At 36.0% G+C, this 16,924-nt stretch overlaps 1 protein-coding gene across 2 annotated transcripts; it reads left to right on the top strand.

The window, feature by feature from the left end:
* Positions 1–5,542: 5,542 nt before the first annotated feature.
* Positions 5,543–8,929, top strand: hlx1 (H2.0-like homeo box 1 (Drosophila)). Of its 2 annotated transcripts, XM_026917472.3 has the most exons (4): positions 5,543–6,142; positions 6,472–6,627; positions 6,959–7,143; positions 7,614–8,929. In XM_026917472.3, exons 1-4 carry the CDS (start codon positions 5,707–5,709, stop codon positions 7,929–7,931), a joined length of 1,095 nt encoding a protein of 364 aa, XP_026773273.1. In that variant the 5' UTR covers positions 5,543–5,706; the 3' UTR covers positions 7,932–8,929. The 2 variants fall into 2 exon arrangements, with proteins under 2 accessions (XP_026773273.1, XP_026773274.1); XM_026917473.3 differs by lacking the exon at positions 6,472–6,627 and having other exon boundaries at positions 5,553–6,142.
* The last annotated feature ends 7,995 nt before the right edge of the window (positions 8,930–16,924 follow it).

Below are 16,924 nucleotides of genomic sequence, written 5' to 3'. Positions count from 1 at the left end.
TCATTAACTGTCCTATCTGCTCCTCCTCCACTGAAAAGCGAGCAGGGGGCAGGAAAAATCCTTCTCCAGTGGACTTCTATTTGCACTTGTTGCTGTTCCCATTTTTGACCACTAGGTGTAACAATAACTCTATGAAAGCTAAGTGGGGCAATGTGCTTGCTGCCCCGCAAATGTGCAAAATCAGCTTATCTGCCAAATAACAACATTCTTTTAAATTGTTGGCTACTCAAAAGAGGTAATTAGATAGACAGACAGACAGACAGACAGAGATAGATAGATAGATAGATAGATAGATAGATAGATAGATAGATAGATAGATAGATAGATAGATTAGTCTATTAATCCCAGAGAGAAATTCACTGATTTTTAAAATGTATGGACTTGTGAATGAGGACCTTTTGAAGACTAATATTTGTAGAACAGCTGATATAAGTAGTGGAGCTCTTCCCCACCTGTCCCTATGAACAAGCTGCTGCTGCACAGGCTCAGAACTTACACAAGTACAGATAATGAGTAAAGCTTCACAATGACACTGAGGAACTGTGTGTTTTATATAGTATGTGAACAGGAAATGAGTAACAAATGAATAAGAGTCTCTAGAATTCTTGTGGCATGGCAGTGAAATGTCCACGACTGAATTGAAGCAAACCAATCATAGTTAGCTATGTGGCACCGAATTCACTCCTGAAAAGCAAGTTTAACACCGTTAATCAGCAAAAGCCAACAGAAAACTATGAAGCTTGTAAATTAAAACAAACTTACAGAAAGATGGAAATTAACACACTGCTGATGATATTCAGTCTATCCGACATTCACCAGAGAACTTATAAATTAATAAAATTGCACTCACTAATTTGTAGAATGGATATAAATGGAAAATCTAATAAAGTTTTTTTTTCCAGTAAAACTTAATCCATCAAAGCATTCAGATTTAAAAGTAAAAAGATGAAGGATTAAAAAACAACAGTATAATATTGTTGGAAATTTACAGCAGTTTCCTGTTGATCAATTAGTTTCCTTAAGAAGGCCTTAATTTTCTACAGCAGAACTACTAGTCTGTCTGAAAATAAATTTTTCACCTCACAAATGTTCACCACATTATATAGGTTCAATAATACAACTACAAACGTGAAGCAAGAAAAATGTCAAGCCAGTGCATCCCAGCCACTCCCAGGAAAAATGAATTGTATTTTAGTTGTAAGAGTTATATTGTATTAATAAATTTTTCACAAAGGTTTTTTTTTTTTTTACTTATTTTTAAAAAATTTTAATTACATTTTACAATTTTACAAATTTATAATTCATTGCTTACAGCAATAGCAACAATAACAAGGCTTACAAAATCTTCAATATTTTCCAAATTCATAACCAATCTTTTCTAAAATTTTGTATGAACATTAAGTAGAAATCACAGTAACAAACCACCACTACACAATAGGTAAGTAACAGTAGCAGCATAACACAGGATTTTAAAAAAATAAACATTATCAATCTCTAAATTACATGATCATTATACCATACTATACTATATAATACTATACTACAAAGAGCTCTGCATAATAAGTAGTAGACCTAAGCACTGGTCGATATTTCACAGTCTTAAGCGTCTTAAGTTTAAAAAATACACAATGTAATGCACAATCCCATCAGTGCATTATTTAACCCTGCTTTTAATTCATGCATCCATGTAGGTGTAGGGTGTAATTTAAACAGCTCCAGCAAAATGTTGTGGTGTCATAGTTTACTATCTTTTTAAATTTGTCTACGTTGCTTACTTCCATTACAACAATTAATAAGGCCTATGCGCCCTAAACCCTAATCCTCCAAAGCTCTAGAGACTCTGGTTTGCCTCAGCAGTGATTGCCTTCGGTAAACAAGTGCACAATCAATCACTGCGCAGTCACAGAAAAGAGCACGGCCTAATCAGGACAGCCAGAGCTCGTTTTTGCGCATGGGCAAAGCCCGCTGGGGTGCACTTGCGGAGAGTGCTTAAGATTTACGCATTAGCGGGATCACTGCCAGGATACACTGGGAGCAGAAACAGTAATGGTTTGTTATCATGACCTTTTCGCGTTTCCATTAGTCCTGGTCTTATTTAGCAGTGAGAGCTGCAGCGTTCACTGAATTTGATTTAGCCATGTGTACATTGACCAAAAGAGAAATTAGCCAGCCTGGGTTCCTTTACACAAATGGCACGACTTCAACCTTTGCCGCCGCTTTTGTGTAAATACAGAGGTTTTAATGGGCAGCATTGAAGCTTCCATTAAAGGAAGCTCTTTTGTTGTTTAACGAGCAGGTCGACTAAGGCGAGTGTGAGTTGGTCCGACTCTCAGATGTCCATCTACTGTTCAGCGAAAGAGAGTGCGCAGTTTACATACACCGCATCACATGGCGCAAGAGATCGTTATAAGTGTTTCCAGTTCGAGCAAATTCTTTTTATACGAAACTGCAACGCACATGAAAAAGACTACATTGATTTATCATTAAAATTGTTGAATTGCACCCATTTCCCTTAGACCATTCCTCTAGAAGATGAAATATCAAAAATCATGTCAATTTACTTGACTCGATATCTTTAGATTTTTTTTTACGACGGGTCAAATCAAGTTCCTGAAAAATTCAATAACAGAATAGTTTTTGAGCGTTTTGCACAGGCTAAGCTATGAGAAGAGTGCTGATTTTTTTTTCATAGCCAGTCCCGCGCCTGAATGAAATTATGAAATATAAAGTAAGAGCAATTGACTCGAAATTACTCTCTTCAAAACCTCAGTGGAGTATTACAAAGTCGATGTCAGAAATCAGAATTGTTAGAAAATAAAGGCAAAATGAAAGGAAGAAGTAAACTGATTCAAACATGAATCGGTTATATGGTAGGCTGTTGACGAACCAGAATTAACAGATGTGATAGAATAAGGACGAACAAACCTAATAATACAAGAGATAGCAGAATGTGGAAAAAAATAAAGATGGATAGCATGACAAGACAAAACCGAAGGAAAGCTACGCACAAGGAACCATTCAGTAAGGAGAAATACCATAACATACTATATCCTACACAAGTTGCATTATGTTTATACTCAACAAAGCACTGTGATTGTGGTATGATAGTCAAGATTAATTTTTTTTGCCCTGCTAAAGTATTCTCGGTCTGTGTTAAACTTTATAGTCTATATTATTATTAGAGGCTATAGCCATCAGCTTACGCAATTATCATAGAAAACATACCAACTTGCATTAGAAGACTAGGTGCACTTTTATGCTTGGAGTAATAAGCGAACTATAACCACTATATTCATATAAAGACAACGAAATTGACATCGATCTTTAGAATTCGTTACAATTTTGCGTGAGATTTGGTTAATCGTTTCAACATTTCATTAGCGTTTTTACGCAAACCCATAGGCTATACTGAGATGGCATCTGTGTTCATGATGTTTTGTATATAGCCGTATTGTGAAAGTGGATCATGATGTCCTTTTGAAAACCTGGCTACAGTTGTCTGGTGCAGAAATATAAATTGCCTGTGCCAGACATATTAACTGACTTTATCATCACTTTCAGCAGAAGCGGGAGTCATGCCACCAATTATTAGTGCGTTTACACGATTCTTCCTGGGAAGAAAACCTTTTCCCCCAAACTAAAAATAGAAAGAAAAGATAATAAATATGTAATTGCCGTGTAAAGAGCAGTGAAATTGATTAAATGAAATTAATAAACAACCGTTTTAAACGTTGTAAATCGCCTACTGTCCAATAGTATAAACATAAGAAACAGAAATACAAACTTAGTATATATGACTTCGGTTCTAGCAGAGGATGTGACAAAAACTCAACAAAGGTCATTCATCCTTGCTGTCCAAAGAATTTAAATTATTTCTAAAAGCGCATGTTTGTTTTCATGTTTGTTTGTTTGTTTGTTTGTTTGTTTGGTTGGTTGGTTGGTTGGTTAAACCTAAAAATTTTTCGACAGAATAACAAGTTTGGCAGTTTAGCCATTATTTCCCAGGGCTCCATGCTTTCTGTAATACGGCAATGTGCTCTGCACGCCTGAATTAACGTGCGTGTTACTGCATACTAACAGCACTTCTTCTACATCCTTTTCCATGGATTGTTTTGACTGTAAGATCCAGGGTAAACATTACATTTCATCTCTAAATTTAAACCGGAAAAGTGTCACTCTAAAGCGTCGTGGTAAGAGCTAGTCAGGGTCATAGACCTTTCCGGAATAATAAATCAGCCGTAATGAACGCCTCAGAAGGAAGATAGAACCAGAGTGACGCATTTGTTACAACAACTCAGGAATAATTGTTAGTCTTATTTTAAATCTGACCTACACGAAACGTATGTTAACCGACATTTATGGTATGAACGAAATACATTAATTTACTTTAATGATAATCGAAATGCACAGTAAAGTCATAATTTCAGTGGATATTTAATATTACTTTGAAACAAAATAGTGCTTTGTGCTTGTAAATGATGTATCTGTAATGGCAGCGATAATAGCTAATAATAATAATAATAATGATAATAATAATAATTATTATTATTATTATTATTATTATTATTATTCCATAGTTCTGTATCTAGCACAGCCATAATAAGAGAGTGATGGGCTGCTCTTGGGTTGTAGCCTACATATGGATGAAGTATCGCTTCTGAAGTTAATTGTGTTTTCGTTTTAGTGGAGAATAGATTTCCTTTGTTTATTATAAGCATAGAGACGGATTTGCGTCACCATGCAACTTGCAGGTTGAGATAAAGTTGCACAAATATTGAAAAAAGGAAGTGCTAACAGTCATTATAAAGTCCCCCCTCCTCGCTCCGGAGGAAATATGGACCTCCGCTGTACCCTAAAATACTGACATTTTCTATTTTGGGATAAATCTAGCAGGAATATCCGCTCATTTAGGCTTGAATCAGAGCCCTTAAAAACAGGATGGCCTGCATCGAGAAACTCCTGTTTCCTAATCTCACTGGGCCAACAAGGAACCGAGTGCTGATTTTTTTCTTTTAGCCAATAATAAAGCATTTTAATTTATTTGATAGTTATGATTATACCATTTTACCCTATTCGTTTAGTTTTAAATTCATCTCAGTATTAGGACAGGTTCATTAATGGTCAGATGACAAGTTTTAAAAAAATAAAAATAATTAATAAATAAATAAATAAATAAATATATAAATATATAAATAAATAAATAAATACTTCGGTTACTTCAGCATTTGAACCATTTTGTTCTGAAATAGATACTATGCCACTGATAATGTACTATGTCATTGATAAAAGGAAACAAGTAACATAAGAAGTAATATAATGCAACAGCAGAGGGTTGTATCACATTAGAAATGTAGCTCTCTGTATAGAATTCGATAGCAATGATGAAATCCGATGGTAATTTCGAGGGCTACGTTTACTGTCTTCAGTAGTTATATTTCTTTCCCAAGGCTTCACTAATGCTTCAAGGGGAAGTGGGAACGTTTTCTGAATCTCCATTGGCTAAGCCCTAGCCAATCAGCAGCTCAGAAGAAACTTCTGCGTAGAACTTCTTGGACCACAGATTGGGCTTTCATACTTGAGAACATTTCTGGCGTGTAGAGAAAGAGATGCACGTCATTAAATAAAGCGCTTATTCCTGTTAGGCTATACTTAATGTCGTGATTCTCTTTCACACACATAAAGATACAGGCGATCTAAAAGAGGAGGATGTATACAGCCGGGCTGAATCCCCTTTACGCGTCAAATTTTAGTCTCTGGTCCGCCTGTTGTTCTGGTGGTTTTGCAATGGACACGGTAAAGAAGCCTTCATTTTGCATTGCTGACATACTGCATTTTGGAGACAATGAAAACGTCGCTGGGTCTTCAGCACTCGTGACCCATATGGGAGCCAGGGCTCAAGTTCATTCCACGGCATCTCCGCTTCGTCCATCTCCGTTAGCGCCGGACGCATCCGTATTCGGTGGGAGAGTGAACGCAGCGTCTGCCTACCACAGGCATGGAATACACTTGACCTCTGTGGCCAGAACAACATTCTTTTCTCAATCAGTACCTCCACTTTCTAGCAAAGATCTCAAGTTCGGCATTGATCGGATATTGTCTACAGAATTCGAACCAAAATCAAAAGAATCGTCATCAATAAGAGGTAAACACCAAGTTACACACTGATTTTGTTTTTCTTGTCAGTATCAAGAAATAATATGATAAGACTATCAAATGCCCAATTTCACATAGGCATATTAATTTAAAATGCGGTGTTAAATAGAGGGGTGTTTACAGTGGCCTGTTCCGGTTGGACTAAATTATAAGGCGTCTTAAAAGTCACCAAAATGCAGGACGTTGGAGAGCTTTTCTTGACCACTTTTGTTGTTTGTAGAATAGTCCAAAAGTGAGTCCCAATAGATTTTTAAAAATTTATACATTTTACCTTGTTTATAAAACAACTACATATATTAATGTGGTTTCTGCATACAGATCACACGTCTGTTGTTAGTTCGAATCGCCATTCAGTCTCCGTGCAGCCGAGCGCAAGTCAGTACTTCGCCTCCATAGAGCCGGGGATGAGCGACGCATCCTCCATTATAAGTTCCTCCAGACAATCAGGGCATCAGTATCAGGACACTTTCCCAGGTAGTGTGGCACTCCCCTGTAAACTCTCAACACAAACGATTATTATTATTATTATTATTATTATTATTATTATTATTATTATTTTATTTTACATTTTTGCTTTGCACTCTTAAAGCAAGAAATATTATCTGGGACCTATGTAGCTGTGGCATAGCCTACACGATGATATTAATCGTCGTGTCCGCCATTGCCATGTAAATAATATAGCCTATTAAAATATATTAAAACTGTTAAAATAATATCGCTCTAAATTACATTATTTTAGCCTATAAATACTTCAGTGCTTGAAAACTGGTGCAAGCAACCATATATGCTGTTTGACTCTATACAGGGCCCTATGCAGTTCTCACCAAAGACACAATGCCACAGACATACAAAAGAAAAAGGTCCTGGTCCAGAGCTGTGTTCTCCAATCTACAGAGGAAGGGTCTTGAGAAACGATTTGAAATTCAGAAGTACGTCACGAAACCAGACAGAAAACAGCTTGCTGCGATGCTGGGCCTTACGGATGCTCAGGTAGGCTGGTGTAAAAAAAAAAAAAAGAAAAAGTGTGTGTGTACGTGTGTGTCCGTGTGTGTGTGTGTGTGTGTGTGTCACAGGAGACACAGGAAGCACACGACGCGCAGATAAAATAAAAATACTGAAAAGCGTTTGCTTCTCTGAGTTGCGAAACGCATATTCATGGGGAAATGAAAGTCAATTATAACGACATTTGTAAATGATGAAAGGTCATAGCAGATAACTGTGTCGTTGTAAAAAGTTAAGTCTTATGATAAATCATTTAAACAGCACATAGTGGGGTATTTACTAAAAAAAAAAAGTCAATGTATTCATTAATAATTATAATAAGAATTTTAGGCAACGAATAACAGCTTTGAGACATGTAACATGGTATATTATTAAATGGCAAATATTTATAATTGGTTTTGGTATTTCATTTTGAAATCCCTTTGGAGCAATTTATTAAACAATTTCCTTATCTTCAGGTCAAAGTGTGGTTTCAGAACCGCCGAATGAAATGGAGACATTCCAAGGAGGCCCAAGCCCAAAAGGACAAAGAGAAGGAACAGTCAGATAAAGCCGAGGCCGAGTCCGAGCAGAAAGCGCGCGACGAGTCCGAGTGCGATACCGAGCAAAGCGATTCCGACTTCGACGAAGAAGCAGAACAGAAAAGAGATACGAACATTTCTGAATCCAGCAAACATAGCGTTATCATCGCCGGGCCTCTTCCTGTAGGCACAGACATCATGTCGTCAACAAACACCGTGACAGAGTCAACAGCATCCTCACAAATTCCGTTTTGAACTTTGTTGGAAAATCACCACTTGTGAATCATAAACACCACTAAGATCCATGTCAGAACCCAAGAAGCGGTTTAAAGGAGAGAACGCAGTTCAGCCAGTAATACGGGCCTGATTAGGTCGTGCCTGAGACACATCGTCGTGAAAAGTAAATATATCCGGTGATGTCACTGACTTGTTCCTATATAAGGGGAAATTTCAATTTTGTGAATTTGATCATTGTGAATATTCATCTGAACCACTTCTTGTTCACCTTATGACCTCTGGGAATTTAACTCAATGGAAATGTTATCTTAAAGTTCATGAATCTGACTGTATTATATTTTGTTAGTAGGTATTTGCACTGAAGATGTAAATAAAAGTTTAGCTTTTTTCTTACTTGATACCTGTTTTGAAGTAGTTGATGTTCATCCAATACCAATACTATTATATAAACTTCAGCATTATTATTATTATTATTATTATTATTATTATTATTATTATCTTTGCCAAACATTTGTTAAAAAATCAATGTCACACAGAATTTTTGCTATGTTGTTAAAGAAAGTAGGATATTCAGTTATACATCATTCAGATGAATCCAGATGAAGGCTGTTTGGTTTTACCTGCAGAAACAGAAGCAAGAGAAACAGGCAATATCACCAAAAGAGCTCTGAGATGCTTTGAAAGAGCTGATTTGCTTATAAAAATGCTTGGCAGTGTACCTTTTAGAGAATTTTTAGAATGCAGTTTTAAAAGGCAAAGGGAGGTCACAGCAAATATGGATTTGATTTTGTTTTTATTTGATATATAGACATTTACATTCTGTTATTCTGAAAGCATCTTTGCTTCACAGATTTTCCTTACGTATGATCTAATATATACATATATAAGGTCATAAGTGCATGATAAGATGAAAAGCGGGTATTGTATTTTTTTGGCCCCGAAGACCCTTTTGCTCTGAGAAATGTTAGTTGGGAAAATTTGGCATCTAACAATAAACAGAGAGTGACGAGCTAAGATTTATAGTTTGTGTACATTTACTGGCTCCAGATATCAGCAACAGAAATGAATCCAGGCTCAGATCTGCAAATGAAAACGGAGACCATAAATGGACTCCAGTTGACTCTGTGACAATCACCAAAGACAGGTCATAATGTTGTAGTGTTGTAGTTGTGTATATAGTTAGATCCATAGCTGTTTAATGTCATTTTCCATAAAACAGTTTGTTTGTGAATTATGACACTGCTACACAGTCACATTAAATTCAGACAACAACAAATTGCAAACAGAGCAAATGAGAACTCTCTCTCTTAATATATATACATATATATATATATATATGTACATACATACATACATATAAAACTGTGTGCGTGTATATATATATATATATATATATATATATATATATATATATATATATATATATATATATATATATATACACACCATACCATAGCTGCAATTTGTTGTTGTTGCTGTTTTATGAAAGTGTGTATATATACTTCCCATAGCAGCAGATTGGGACAGACAGTCTTGATTGTAAAGATAAACAGTATAACTGTTCAATGACTATCATGAATCTCCCTGACCTTGTATAACCTATTTTCCAGAGTTGGCTGTGAAGCAAATTAGTGTCTGTAACAATAAGCATATTTTCAAAGGTAACTGTAAATTTGTAACATTACTCCCCCTTTTTTAATATGATGACATTCTTTCTGGTGTGTGTGTGTATGTGCGTGTGTGCATGCATGTCTGTCTGTCTGTGTATCATGAGTGTAGGTTAGTTTTGAAAGTTAGTAGGGACCCATTACAGAGAGATTATACTGAGTTTATATAAATAATTTTGAAAAACAAAAACCTTCAGCTCTGAAAACAACCTATTCATCAAGTTTAATAAGTGATTTAAATATGAACAGGTAGTACATTTACTCATGGCCACCACATGAATTGAAGTGTGCAACAACACGGACACACACTGTACCAGCTGACCCACAGACATACATATTCTAACAGCTGCCTGAGTAAATGAATCCACACAACTGAATAAAAAATATTCTCACACTTGTACCATGTTTGACTCAATACAATATAATATCAGAAAGGTTCAAGGGAGATTAAGGGAGTTCATTAGAAAATGTGGCAAGTAGGTACATACATAATGAGGAATGGGTGGGATTGGGCATATAATTTCTTCTGGAGTGTGTGGTAGAGGGACTCTAACCTAAGAGACTGAGGCAAAATTATGTTTTGCCCTCAATTAAATGTCCAAATGATGGTAGGAACATTTTAGCCAGTGTGAACATAGGTAGGAACTTACCACCCCTAATCAAATCTAATATATGCTGTGTATAATGCAAGTATCTAATCATAAACAATGAGGTTCATACTAAGTGAACCTTCTAAAACTAAAAACTGCATTATATTACTTAAGATACACTATACACTATGTTTCCACTGAAGACAGAATGAAATTGGCTAACCATGTGTGTAAAACAAAGTAACAACGTCTTGCACATTTGGGCCATGCTTGAGCGTTTTTCCATTCACCTCACTAAATTGCTATGAGCATCTTAGGAATAGCACAAAGGATAAAGAGTGATGGAGAACATCTCTATAAAGGAGAGCTCTGTTGGGGAAACGGTTTCTTTCGTGAATGACTTCACCAAAGATCACCAGAAGCGCACTCTACCATAGGGTCTACTTTTTTCTCCTCCGGAAAGAGGGATGACCTCTTGAGATCACCAGTTTTTCCGCTTAAGGCCACATATTGAATTCCACTTCAGCGTTTACGTTTCCCACCCCCACTCCCTACCTGCCTCCTTTCCATTCAGTGCACTGACACTTTTTACATAAAAAGCCACAACGTATTCTTCTGGCTTAATGCAACAAGTATGCACATAATTATTCTATGACTACCAAAACACATTCATTCAGTCATATATAATGTTAGCGACTTATGTTTTAGCATCCTGTAATTAACACTGAATAATTTTCCAAGGAAAATTTGTTCTAAGGCCATTTTATCAGTGAATGTGGTGTACCATTTCATGCCTTTCTAGCACTCACATAACTGATATAGTCAGCAGGTGAATCTTACATTATCCCTTACAGGACTATGAACTGCAAACATAAAATAACAATACAAAACAAATGCTTAAAATTATATTGCAGATTTTGATGACTGAAGTGCCTTAAAACTTTTTTAACTGCCAGAATAGGAGAAAAGCTATCTGTTTATATTTAATGCCATTTTCCACCATTAAAGTAGCTTTTTGAGTGGCCCTGTAACCCAAGCAGGACAATGTAGGAGCTGAACAGCTTAACAGATTTCCTGTCTAAACTTAAACATTTTGAAAAAGCAGCTGCTTCAAATAAATTACTACACTGTGTGTTTTGCTTCAAAACACATAAGGTCATGTATTAGCTGGTCCTAGAGAGTGTTTCTGCTGGTTTGAAGCATTAGAATGCTTGATAAAACTCCTATTTATATATTTTTTGCTAGATTTTACAACAGTTTTTAATATGCACCAAAACTGCCTGTATGTTGCATGTCCCCGTTTATAGTACAAACACTTGATTAAATTCAAAGTCAATTTTTCAGCAGAGTTGCTATGTTGTTAGCCTGATATAAGGGATGAAGGGAAGGTGTTTGCACACAAATCAGGCTCCTCTAAAAAAATTATTTGCTTCCAAGACAGTTCTTGCTTTTATTTTAATAACCTGCCAAAAATAATTAAATTACACTGACACTGGATCTCAGAAAAAGTTCTCTTTTAATATTTGCATTAAAGAATGGTCTGTATCCTGCTTTAGAGGAATGAAACATTTGATAAAAAAAAAGGTTTCTTCAGTGTCATCCTAAAATACATTTACAAAAGCAGTATTCAGTATAGTATTAGATTTCTTGCTTATACGTTAACTCTTAAAAAAATTAAAGGAAACTGCAATAAGATGTTTCAGGTCTCAAGCTCTCTCATCACTGCATTTGACAAGAGCATGTTTAGAAAGTATATAATTAATCCAGAACCTTTCTACATAAGTGCACCCTGTCCCAAATTTTGTCAACATGTGTTTTAGAGAATTATCAGCAATACTTTTGAAACGAAGTTTAAAAAATAAAATGTGAACCATTAAAAATATTACAAATCTTCTTGTTATCAATTTGATTATTTTGTTTGTATTTTGTATTGATGATGTTTTTAACACTTAGTTATTATAAAGGATAGTTACTGTGGAGTATACTGTAGCTATAATGAAACAAGCCTCTAACTAACTTGATTTACACATGTTCATGTTTGAAAACTGAACTGCACATACAGGAACCAGATTCTGAAAAAGGCAGATTATTGAGTGCTTTTGTAACATAGTTTCCAAGCAACTTAGCTTTGCTTTCCGAAAACCAAGCCCTTGCCAGCTAGTTGGGAGAGAGGCAAAAAAAAGTTAAAAAAAAAAGAGGCTAAGAGGCATCTATGGTTAAATTTAAGGATGTGTTTCTCTTGGACGAATGTCTGTGCAGCCATAAACCAAGGGAGACATTTTCATACTCTACATTTTTCATGGTTTCGCTCCTAGTTTCCTCCCTTCCTTTCTCACTCCACCTTGGATCCAGTTACCTTCTGCTGCACTGCCTGGTAGACCACAGACGATGGGGCATCAGCTTCTTGTGAAACTCCATTTGTGAGACCCCCCACCACATGCTGTGGCCTCCATCTTTGGATGGAGCCTCGTTGTCCTTGGACCACTCTCTGACTCAGTGAACCCAATGAGACTTTACCACCTGGATGCTGACTACTGAAGAATCCTTTCATCGCCCACCCCATTTTAAAGTAAAGCCTTGTGTGCACACTTAACTATCATTACGGTTTGTTATAGATACTAATCTAAAGGCTCCCAAGGCCATTTACCCTCATTTTTATGTGGCAATAAACAGGCCATATTTGACATCCTGGATCTTTTGGAAAACTAGGCAGTGGTTTTTCTGCCAGTTTCGTGGCATATCATCATTTGTGTGAACTGCTCGTAGTTTGTTATTAATTTGAGCTTAGTGAATCTCCATATGAGATTTATCATACGCCCTGTCTGGCTCCATAGCAAATGTATTTGCAGACGTTTACACCAATGATTACAACCACATTTGGACAGCCCACTGTGATGAAAAAACAAAAATGGAGAGCAAAATTACTGCCATCAAAGGTGGAACAAAATTACATTAAGTTTGCTTTCTACATATAATTAACTTGCCTATGACTATGAATTTACTGCTATGTTCAAGTTAACTGCAGTGAACCTGCAGTCAAGCCACAGGGTATCCATGAATTACATCACCTTAGAAATTTTTGTTGTGAATATCAGTCAGACGACTTGACCTCCACAGGTCAACTTCCCATAATCATGGAAGCATCAATCCACATGTCTAGGTGTTTTTGTTTTTTCTTTTTTTAATAAAAAATACTAGAACCCAGGAATATTCTCTGTGTTCTTGTCAGAGCTAAACAGCTATCTGTATCTTCTGTAGACACATGTCTATTGTCATAGAAGAAACCTTACTTCCTTTTGTAACAGTTGAGTTTTTTTCATATCCTCATTTTCACTTTATCATGACCTACAGACAATTTTCATTTAAGAAAGGGGTGAAGGTGGATAAAATAAAACTGCAATACAGTCAAATTCCATAAATGTAAAATTTGAAAATTCAAAAGGAAAGTAATTACTATTCATAACAATGTCATTCTCCACCACCTAACATATAATAAATTACTTCTTATTAAGAATCTGTTTGATATTCAAGCACAAATGACTGCTTCCTGATTATATATGGCATTTGTTTATATTGTCTGGATGACTTCAATTTAAATTAAAGAATAAAACCACATAGCATATCTGATCATATTTAAAGAGCCCTCTGTTTAAAATTCCCAGTAATTGTTTCTAAGCATTGTTGGGACCAGCCTCTAGTTCCATCACCACAGTGTCACATTATCAGAATCTCAGCCATATTGACTGATTCCTGGACTGGTCACTTTCTGTTGCCTGTGTGTGTTGAAAGATGACAAATCTAATACAATTTTTTACTTACTTGAACTTTGCTTAATTTGTTTAATAAGTAACAAATCAATCATAGTGTCAATTCTGTGAGCAGATCTTTAAAGAGTCTGATGATCCAGAATGCAGGACTGATACAACTGAAGCAAATTCATAATATGTGTAAATGGTCTCTAAAAGCAAGCTGAACTGGCCACATTGGTTGTCCGTTACCACAGAAACTGCCATCCACATGCAGAGGAAAAGAAGGTGAGTGATTTTTAGAAAGCAGTTTGGTTTCACATCTCCTCACAAATTCCTCATTTGAGAGAGTGAAACATGATGCATGCAAGGATTAGGCTGTGCTGCTGGCCATTAACATTGTCTGCTTGCTCAAGTTTTTACCAATTCCAGTTCTGTCCCTGTAGTATATTAGGGTATTAATGTTTATTGTACTGAAAAGGTTTGACTTTATTGTATTTACAGACACCCCTAGGCCAGTCTTAGTGCCTCATACCCTATGGGTGTGTGAGGTCAGAGTTCACTTCCTCCAGGGTATGTTTAGGAATCTTTGACTCTGTGCAGCTGCACTGATCATCTGTGTGTAGATGACTATAAAACCTACAAAGCATGGCTCTGGCCAGCTGCTTCTATCTGCTTAAGGGACTATTCATGGGACTATTCCTTCAGCCAGGTAACAAGCTTTATGTAATTTTGTCCATGGCCTTCCACATGCAATGAGGTATACTGCCTGTTTTACTGAACCTTTAAATGCATTTTATATAAATGCATTTATATACATGCATAATGGAAAAAACACTTTGCTGTTGGCATTGTGTGAATTCTTTTCTTTCACTCCCTCTGTGCACTCCTCCTCCACACCCTGTGCCCTCCATTATCTCTTATTGTCTCTGTCCTCTGACATATGTTTGAGCTCTTACTCACTACATTCATCATCTAATCATTACAACCTCAAGGTCTTGACCTATAGCATTCTGACCATGAACTGTCTCTCTCTCTTCTTTGTGCTCTATCTTTACTCAGCTCCCTTCTCACCTTAACTTACAACAGATTCCCTATTTGAGAAATAAAACAATATGACTGCAGGAAACATGGTTAGTGGCTGCACACTGAATTGCTTTGACACTTCAGGTATTTATTTGACCAGGGAAATATTTTAGTGGAATTCCCCCATTCCCACAGACACAGAGAAGCATGTCTGTGGTGTCATATGGGCTGCTTAGGTTGCAGGGATGGTTTACTTCCCTGAACCTTTTCTGACCTCTCACACACACAAACAAACACAAACAGTACTCCTGCTTGTCCCAAATCCAATTAGTTTATCTTGTGTCTGACACACTGATCTACAGAGGCAGCTAGTCTTCACACACCTTTTCATAACAAAGATTTGTAACATTCACATAAGTGTGAAGGTGCTGTTGTGATTGATCATTAGCTTAAACATACAAGCATCTGGTTTTCATCAGACATAAAGACATGCAACAGATTGTTTGAAGTTTGAAGTTTGTATTAAGGCCATTAAAACAAAAATGTATTTTATTAGAAGAACATTTTAGCTATTAAGGAAAAATGACCAGAAATAATTAGGAAGATGAAATTATTTCATTTAAGGTTTTTATGGCTTTCATTGTACTCATGTTCTTACATGCAAGTCTGAAGGCAGTAATGTTGTGTGACAATTCTCTTTGTGTATATGACAGTGATGATCAAGTCCACCAATGATTTACAGGTCACTTGAAATGACAATTCCCTTACATTGGTTGTTCTACCATTACTGCAATATGGAAATTCTTCAGAGTTGTTTCTCTAGCAATAAGGAGAAGAAGCCTGGAGTTTCTTACGTGTCTTACTCCACCGTGATCAGATTAAAAAGTAGGCTTCCTTTAATATTTAAAAACTTGCAAAGTAGTGGATACATTCTGTGGAGCTGTAACCTCAAACAAATTTGTGTTCTTTATTAAAATATGAATAAATTCATTAAAATTACAACACTAATTAATATATAACACTGGTTCAGATTAATTGACAAACTCAAATAATGTAATAATAAAGAAGCAGAAGTTAAAATTCTGCAAAGATACTCAGTAATGTAGTACTTAATTTAATGTAGTGTTGCAATAATTAGAAGTTTGAAAAGTTGTTTTTATAAATAAAAAAATAAACATTGAAAGAGAAATGATATCATGTACCACTAGAATTCTTTTTACTCTTTTTAATTTTAATTTTTAATGATTAAAAATGACTCCTTATTGCCTCGCATAGCTCAGTGGCTTCTGAATTTCTGAATACCAAAAAACTGGCATTTTTTGTAATACATAATTTAACTGATCTTTAACATCACAGATTTATGTGAAGGTGCTATCTCATACAAGTAACTGAGCAATGTATGTCAAAATAATTGCTTTAATGTAGCACCTGAAACTGAAACTGAAGTGAAAAGACAGTGTTCACACATAGACATATATGTGAGCTTCTTTTGGAGGGGGAGTGCTGCTGGGGGGTGGTCAGAGTAGACATGATGGACTTGTCAGCTAAGCCTTTACCTCATAAATCACTAAGGCACGCCATGAGCTACCATGGCCCTGAATTAGACTTGAACCATAAGAGAGATGGACTGCTGGACTGCTGTTGATAGTGACCAGCCAACAGCAAATGTAATGAAATTCTGTGAAACATGGTCACATATTAATGGGGCTGCTTTAACATCTCATTATTAGGCCAGAATAAGTGAACTTCATTATAGCCCATCTTTCAAACCTCCACTGAACAAACATTTTCAGTACATCCAGGTGCTTTAGTACTACTACTAAATTACTACTCCAGAGTTCTTTCAACAAATGCTCTTTCTACTGAGTCTGTAGCTCATAACTAACACAGGCAGTAACTGTGACCTGTTTCCTTGTACTGAGAAACAAAATCAAAAAACAGTTTACTCAAAACTCACTTATTATGGAAGTTTATGAACAGTT

The sequence above is a fragment of the Pangasianodon hypophthalmus genome, chromosome 30, assembly GCF_027358585.1.
Source record: "Pangasianodon hypophthalmus isolate fPanHyp1 chromosome 30, fPanHyp1.pri, whole genome shotgun sequence".
Classification (NCBI taxonomy): Eukaryota; Metazoa; Chordata; class Actinopteri; order Siluriformes; family Pangasiidae; genus Pangasianodon; species Pangasianodon hypophthalmus.
This window is presented reverse-complemented; position numbering and strand designations above follow the sequence as displayed.